At 38.2% G+C, this 9,020-nt stretch overlaps 1 protein-coding gene across 1 annotated transcript; it reads left to right on the top strand.

The window, feature by feature from the left end:
• Positions 1-1,035: 1,035 nt before the first annotated feature.
• Positions 1,036-6,895, top strand: LOC310957946 (acyl-CoA-binding domain-containing protein 5-B-like; the record flags this gene model as incomplete). Its single annotated transcript, XM_083928711.1, has 11 exons — positions 1,036-1,117; positions 1,415-1,538; positions 1,936-2,008; positions 2,703-2,862; positions 3,331-3,579; positions 4,988-5,197; positions 5,424-5,518; positions 6,020-6,206; positions 6,316-6,524; positions 6,632-6,682; positions 6,776-6,895. 11 exons carry the CDS (start codon positions 1,036-1,038, stop codon positions 6,893-6,895), a joined length of 1,560 nt encoding a protein of 519 aa, XP_083784837.1.
• Between the last annotated feature and the right edge of the window lie 2,125 nt (positions 6,896-9,020).

Below are 9,020 nucleotides of genomic sequence, written 5' to 3'. Positions count from 1 at the left end.
TTAAAAAATCAGCGACATATTTTGATATATTTTAGATGAAATGGTAAATGTATATGTTGTTTATGCTTAAGTTATATATATGTTATTTATGCAGGAATTATATTTGCATATCATGTATCACATTCAACCTTTTTAGTCTCTCCCCTCCCAAAAAAATTAAATCAAATCATGAAAAAATGGCACAGACGACAGGCAGAAAAGCATTCATCTGTGCAGGTAACAATAAAAAATCAGCATTATATTATGCAAGCATTGATAATGTAGTAACAGAAAGAAGGAAGTCTACGAAACTACTACTACTTTATTATTCTTTTATACAAATAACTATCTTAACTATATTAGTTCTATGATTGTCAGAATGATCCATAAAATATAACAATAAAACTTAACACTACAGATCATAAACTCGCGGACAGTACACAGTAAGACATACAATAATAGTAATTTAGATTCGTTTATTATTATATCTGCCTCATAAAGAATAACAGGACACTACATCTCCCATGCATCTCCGCGGTTTAAATCCCGGCTGAGAGGGGATTGTGGGACTTGAAGGCATAAACGTAGCATTTTAAAACACTAATCGCCGGAGTTTTGCTCAGTAAAAACTACATTTCCCAGATATATCGAGAAGTCAGACGCTGACTGTTTGGCTCATCCTTGACCGGAGTCAAAATTGTCTTTCTGCTGCATATTGCAGACAAACACCGGCTAATGAAATAATCATTGCATTGGCGAATATGAACTTTGGGGTGAGTTTCAAACAAATCAGCCATGATTTGCCATCATTCCTGTTAATGGATATAGTCTATTGGCGCTAAACCGAGAAGGCCTTATTAAATAGACCATAATAATCCTAGAATCTCCTAGATTAGAGTCTGCCTCCTGAGGGAAGACAAGTGGCAATAGCTGCAGTGATGACCAAATTGTGTTCAGAAAGTGTCTGAACTGCCTTGAATTTTTCCCCATTAATTGCTTCATTTGTATTATTCAAGGTGTGAGGGCTGCTTCATTTCTTCCTGGTTGAGACTCAGCATGGCGCAGGAGGAGGACAAACACAGCCTGGAGGCGAAATTTGTTGCTGCAGTTAAAGTGATCCGGAGTTTGCCCGAAGAAGGTGATGACTTACTATATTCTGCTCTATCATTATCTATGAATGAAAGAGATTTCCCTGGTGTTCACTTATGATGTGCTTGCTTGTGTGTGTGTGAGGAGGTGACTGACCTACATGCAGAGTTTAAGAGCTGTCTCTATAAAGCTGCTATGAGGATGAGAGCTGATTAACAGAATCAATCACATCTCAAGTCTAACAACAACTCCTGTAGCTCACATGCATCTCACCATAACAGTTTTTTTACGCTATCCTGCACATGTATGTTTTTCCTTTTTATAATCTGCTTCCTGAATTGCTCAGGTCCTTTCCAGCCGTCTGATGATATGATGCTGATGCTCTATAGTTACTACAAGCAGGCCACCTTGGGGCCCTGCGACGTCCCCAGGCCTAACGGCTTCTGGGACACTCGTGGAAAAGCTAAGTGGTGGGTACTTGCAGTATATTACGTTGGCTTAATGCAGACACGAGTGTCGTATTCCTCAACTCAATTCAGAGGCATCGCTAATGGCAACAGAGGAGACAGACAGCTGATGCATTTGCATGTTTTACACTTACTTATAGCCATAAGATCTATACTCATACTGTACTATCAGAGTTTGAATCCCTGTCCATTCAGAGCCTAGGTCAAAGGTACAGTCACTTCACATGCTGTTGCAAATCCATAACTTATTTTAATAATGTCTAAATATTACTGCACAATACTGTACGGAAATTAAGTGAGATTTAATTTAATACCAGTTTATCTACACATTTTCAGTTCTTCAGGGTTAACTTTCTATTTAGTGTTAACTTTGACTGCTGCCATGACTTTCTGTTACCAGGGATGCATGGAGCGTCTTAGGAAATATGACAAAGGAAGAAGCCATGAAGAACTATGTTGAAGACATCCAGCTGGTAAGTCTTTTCAAGAGAAATTAAAGCAGAATAGAAGCAGCATGCATGATAATCAAAAGTGGATAAACTTGGAGTACATGTCGTTTCATGTTGAATTTCTTCAGGTGGTATGAAAAGTGTGTGTCTCTAACAAGCACAGAAACTATATTTATATTTAGACTGTGTGCTTATGGTGGCTGATCATTTTTCTAATACAAATTGGTTAAAGTCTTTAAATACACTTTGTGTAAAGACAATTTATTTGACTATGTTTCAGCTTATTTACCAGGTATTTATTTTCCAGCCAGAAGGGTGCTGCTAACAGTTAGTCCACCAACTATTTGATGGATTGCCATGGAAGTTTGTACAGATATTCCTGGTCCCCAGTGGACATATCATGCAGACTTTGGTGATCCCCTGACATTTTCATCGAGCACCATCAACAGGTCCAAAATTGACCCATCGGCCTCCGCTGTATTGTATTATTTTTTTATCATTGTGACTGCGTTTGCAAATTTTGTTATTCAGCTCCTCCAGATACCAACTGTTTTTTAATCAGCTTAAATTAATTGGTCCAAAAGATACATTGAGGTCCTGGGCGATGATGGAGCCCAGTAAGCAGAAGGACTCCACATTGTCGACTGGGGAAAAAGAAAGTGTTTTAATTTTTTACAATATGCATATATATATAACGTTATTATTTATGTGTCATCAGATTTTGGAGACCATTCCGATCTCAGATGAAGTGTCTGAACTGGTGCAGAAGCTTGGCAACTTCTACACAGAGATAGACGGAGAGGAGGAAGAAGCTGAAGAAGCTGAAGAAAATAAGGTGGAAAGGAGACCCTTCAGCAGGCCTTTTGCACACCATGCAGGTATTGTAAGCCTACGCGATCATAATAACTCTCCATCAAACGAAAAGCAGAATGCAATTGCTGCTCAAGTGGGATGTGAAGATGACATTTTCTGGAATACTGAGCCTGTCTTACTTGTGTTTTCATCACTAGATGAGCTGGTCAGACAATTAAACAAGCCAACAATGGAAGGCAAGTCTTTTGTGTTTGTGGTAGGTGTAGTGTTGGTAGCTTGGTCCCACGGTGTATAAGCTTATTATAACCTAATTAAGTTGCTTTCATTGCTTGATTTGACCAAAAACTGATAAGTGTGCATTGATCTTGGCTTACGCTGCAGGAACTGTAAGAAATTAGAACGTTATATGGATGCAATGTTCTACTCTGTTGTTTGTTGTAGTTAGTGTGTGGGTTGTTGTACTATATGGTATAGATGTAGTGTGTAGAAGCTGTGTGAATGTCTTTGCTTTGCATTGTGCAACGAATACTTAGCTGAAGAGTTAATCCAGAGTGTTTCCCCTCACCGCTCAGGCTATGGGGATCTGTGGGCTGATATTCAAAACCTCCACGAAAATGACAGCAGTGTTCATGGCACGAGTGTCGTTAGCGAGGAGGAGGCAGAGGGAAGCAAAGACAATAGTGAAAAAGAGGAAAGTAGTGATTTTGGGAGAAGTGAGGAAGAGGAGAATGGGGATGAAGAAGACAATACAGACAATGAAGACGAGGAGGAGGAGGAAAAAGGTAACATGTAGCTGTTTTGTGCTGTGAAATTTGCTGAGTTGTACAGGTGTGGCTACCTTGTGATAGAAAAGAATAGAATAAAATTACTTTAATGATCCCAGACTGGGAAATAATTTTGTAACAGCAGTAGTGGGTCAGCAAATAAAACACTTTGTACATAACATGCATAGAATCCAATATATACATAGTGTATATATACAGTGCACAGTGTGCTATAAACAATAAACAATAATAATATATACAACAAAATATGCAAAATATACTATAACAATAATAATAAATACAACAAAACAGTAGAGAGACCAGAGTTCTCTGTCAGGCAGAGATGAGAGAGTAATTATAAAGAGTGATGGAAAGATTTCCTGTATCTGTTGCCACGACAGCGAAGCTGAAGCAGCCTTCTGGAGAAGGTGCTCGTAAGTTGCTTCCATGGTGTTTGGTTTGGGTATTGTAGTGTTTTCATCTTAGAACTTTAACTCTTTTACAGAATGTTTTCAGTTCATGAAAAGTTAATTGTAACATTTTGGTCCCCCCCAAAGTGTCTTGTTCAGTGTTCAGTTGTACTAAAAGACATTCTAAGCCGGGCTGTTCATTTTTGCACCTTGCTAACCTAGCTAGCGCTAACGACCATGCATAAGTTAGCTCCATCCTTCCATCCCAGTACGGTCACTTCTGTTTCCAAAAAAACAAGATGGCAAACTGCTCAAACAGCAGTACACAAACCAATTTGTGATGTCACGTTGGCTACATCCACGTTAGTTTAGACAGTCAAACCCACATAAATCACCCTACTGCTGTAAATACACGCTAGTGTGTGGCAGTCTGCAGCTGAAAGTAGTCCCTAACAAATCTAATTTACTCCCGTGTGAGTAACAGTTGTTAAAAACTCCAATGCCCAGGTGATTTAGGAAGTCTTTAAATAAATAAATTGATATATGTGTGACCTTTTTGTGACCTTAAACACAGATCAATAATTTACTCTATGCACGCTTGCATTTTTTATGTATACACTACTTTCTTTAAATGTTCCTAGGTTTTGCCTCTCTATTCTTAAAAGGGAAGAGCAACTGTGTTCCTTGGTTGGTAATAAACTCACAGAATATTAGATAAGGGACTAGCGACCAGCCAGCATACATTTATTGGTTTCCTTTAAGAATAACATTTTCACTACACTGTGACACCCATGGGTTAATTTTAAGGGTGCAAGATCGACATAGTTTCCATTGAAAGTAAATGAATGTGATGTGTTTTTCCGCTGAATAAGAAATTAGAACAGTGAAATAAAGAAAAAAGTCATTTTCACATCCATGGTGAGATATGACTAGACAAAGGGCACATACAAAAGGACTGCACTCTTTTTTGTAATGCTTTTTTACACACACTCTCTTTCACTTTTGTACCGTCTCAGACTGGAGGCCGGACCCAAGGCTGCTCAGGGTGGACAAGAGGTCTAGGTCCGACACCAGGGGGTCTACCAGCAGCATGGAGCCGAGCGTGTCCTCCTTCACCAATGGGACACACAGCTCTCTCAACAGCGAGGTGGAGGAGGAGGAGCTGGCATGCTCTAGAGAGCCCAGTGTGCAGTATAACTGCATGCACTTTAATGGACACCTGGTTGGTAAGATCACACATGCAATGCAAACATATGTTTGTATAACCCCATATGTAAAAATAGTTCATGATAATTATAATAAGAATAAGATAAGGTGAAAAAGTAATTGTCACTGTGGTAAAAATGTTGTTGTGGCAGCAGAAAAATAGCACACAAAAGATTTTAATTTAACAAACTAAATGTTTAGAATGCAGATGCACATTGAAGAACAATATCATTCATCCGTGTTCAGGTCATAGTGATGCAGCTCCTGAGAAGAACCACCGAACCACAGACTCGGATAATGAGGAATTCTGCGACTCAATGGAGCATCTGGCCATGGAAGAGGTGTGGTGTCCCTCCTCCGTAGAGTGCACCACATAAAAAGGGGAATTTCTGTGTTTTCCTACGTGGACCCTATTTTCCCATGTTACTGTGTCTAAGTGTACCTAATGCGGACAGTGTTCATTCGGTTCCTGGCTGCCAGTTACAGCGCTCTCGCTCTATACTGGACCAGTTACATGGGACAATAATGTTGCAAAATACAGAAATTCCCCTGTACAGGATTAGTTTTGATATTATGAGAAATACCCTCGTTCACTTTCTGTCTTAGAGCTAGATGAGAAGATCGATCCCCAGTTTTTATGCTAAGCTAAGCTTCTTTTATCACATAACCCAAGGCAAGAAAGAAAAAAAGATATCCCAAAATGTCAAACAATTGCTTTAATCATATCAGTATTATACAAAGAAAGTCCCAAAGAGTTACTAAATAAATACACATTAAGTTTAACATGTTCTGACCTTATTAAGGCTATTCAAAATGGTTTACTCTCTGCTATTCCTACCAAGGGGCTGTCTACATTAAAAATGGTGTCACATGGATCGGGAGCTGCCTCAGTGAGGCAAAGGGATCTGTGGTTTGAGAGCACCACTACCATGAATGGTGGAGAGGATCAAGTACTCATGGACAATTCTTACCTTAAAGAAGGGATTAGTGCAAGCCAGCACAGCAGCTCCTTGTCAAGAAGAGGGAGAGGTGAGACTCGACTGATTTGTACTGACAATGTATCCCTAATTTACCTTTCTCCTAAGATGTGCACTTAACGTTAGAGCATTAACATGTCACACACTCACTCCTGTTTCAGGTTCACAATCACCAAGGGCTACCTGCTGCTCTCAGCGGTGTGCCAGTGTAGATGCTGCCCGCTGCTGTGTGTCACAGAGCAGACATCCTGGCAGTGCCGCCGGGGCCAACGTCAATGAGCAAATAGCCACAGCTCTGCTGAGGCTGCAGCATGACATGGCCACCGTGTTGCACAGGCTGCACACTCTGGAGACGCTAACGATGTCACAGGTGAAAGTGTTGGCCACAGTGTTCGTACTGAAATGTAACATCGTTGAGTACAGTCGCCTTGACAATTTATTCTATATTTATCTATATTTTCTTCATGAATTTTTCAGTCAAGATCGTCTTCTCCAAGGCAGGAGGACTCTCTACCTGTAGCACAAAAGGTCTCAAAAGTTTTTTAAATTTGTAATAATTTTATGACCAAGTTGCATCCAATTAGAAAATGGCGGCTTTATTGCAAGTTTGTGTTTGTATAGTTCCTGAGACCGTCTTGGTGGCCTTTTGACTTCGCTCCACTCACAGTGGTGTTGACTGCGCTCTGGCCTCTGGTTGCACATTGGCTTGCCCAGATTTACTTACAACGGCGGAGAAGGTGAGCAAAATACTGAGCAAAAAACTTCCATTATCATGAATTACCTTTGCTACTACAGATTACCTCAGTTTCACCTTTTTCCCTCACAGGAAAATCCCCTGAACTGTCTGACAACCGTCTTCATCAGTCAAGAAACACGAAGCCGGGATGAAATTGTTGCACTTTTGTTGCTTTGTGGCTTTTTCTGACCCCACAGACAACAAGGCACAATACAAATGGAAAGGCTACTTTTGGCAAATAATTGCTCAGAAGGGGTTTTAAATGGAGAGGGGAGACTCTACAGTATATAGTAGTGTAGCATTTTGACTTCATGGATACTTTTAGGTATTTAAGAAAGGGAAGATTAGTGCATTATTAATGCTGGCACATTTTCTGAGCCAAGCATTAGGTGGTGATCTTATTTATGACACGTCTCAGATCACTCATAACTCATTATACACATAAGTTCACATAACTGAGTCAACTTTAACTGAATTGAATTCAGGATCATACAGTAGCTGTGTTAAGTGATGCCCCATTTTATTTACTGTAGGCTACATTTCACGGATTATGTAAGTTTCTTCATGATTATATTTATGATTATAATTATTATAATTATATATATTTTTTCTGATTACTAAGGACTTTTATAACTGTTGTGTGAAATATAGATATATTTGAGGTGCATTTCATTTTAGACCAAATAGACATGGTGACCAATATTGTTACATGTGTGTAAAATGATATATTTATTTAATGGCTTCAGTGCAATAGTATCAAAGATTGCACTTTAGCAAAAGAGTAAAGACAATCCATATATGAATTATTGTTTCTTGTTAGTTGTACAGTGAACATTAAGATTTCTCTGTTAAAGCAAGGGTGTGGTGCTTTCAAATATACAGTTGTTAAACAAATGTATAGGAAGCAAATTCTGACATGCAATAAACACATTCTTGGAACAAGCACATTTATTGAATTGGATCTTTGATTTTGATGTTCAAAATCGAGATCAATGGCTAAAAAGCTGTGACTGCCTGTAAAAGGGAATGTAAACTGGCTTTAACCATGAGGTGAAAAATATAAGCAATAATTATAATCACTTAATTTATATAACGGAAGATATATACACGTCAACAAGGCAAGATAAACAATAGGACACTTTTAAAGACCAGTAAAAGATGACAAGTGAATTATGGCAAAAGGAAAGTGAAGATGATAAGGTAAAAATACAATGAAAAATAAAATATACAAATGAAATCAATAAATACAAATAAAATTAGAGAGACAACATTGCATAAAAGCAAGTCTATAAAAATGTGTTTGACGAAGTGTTTTAAAAGGAGTCACTGATTGAGCATGCCTTAGCTCCTTCTCAGTGGAAGGTTTATAGAGACAATATCACATTTATCACATTTTAGACTTCTGTTAAAAAAAAAAACGATATTTAAAGAATGTACATTAACTGAAGCAGAGGCTACGCTTAAGGCAAGCAGTTTGAACCTTTAATCGAATCACACTCATATCTGTAATTACATTTAGATATCCATACCCTTTCTCCTAGTCAAAATTGACTTCTTACTAGCCAGAATGATAATTTCAGATAGTAACATATTCATTCATTCATTCATCTTCAACCGCTTGTCCCTGTCGGGGTCGCGGGGGGCTGGAGTCGATCCCAGCTGACTGAAATGTAATTCTTACTCGTAAAATTGCAGTTGTACATATCTGTAATGACATTTTTACTAGTCAAGAGTGTATTTTGGATAGTCAAGATTTTATTATGGATATCTGGAATGTTTTTTTTTTATTTGGATATCTGAAATTAAAATTATGACTAGTAACAATTAGATTGTAGAGATCTGAAATGGGAGTTTTTCTAAGTAAGAATTAAGTTACAGATATGCAGAATGTTTATTCTAGATATCATAATGTAATTGTGTATATCTAGAATTGAAATCCCAATACACATGAATGGCAAAAGTGATATCTTTTGTACGAGGATGAATGTCATTGTGGATATCTGAAATGTTTTTTTTGACCAGGAAGAATGTAATTACATTATTATATGCAATACATATCCAGTCTAGTTGTTAAATGTTAAAACCACAGACGGTAAAACTGCTTAAAACTGCTTGACATACTGTGCTGCA

Source organism: Echiichthys vipera, assembly GCF_963691815.1.
Source record: "Echiichthys vipera genome assembly, chromosome: 15".
Taxonomy (NCBI): domain Eukaryota; kingdom Metazoa; phylum Chordata; class Actinopteri; order Perciformes; family Trachinidae; genus Echiichthys; species Echiichthys vipera.
This window is presented reverse-complemented; position numbering and strand designations above follow the sequence as displayed.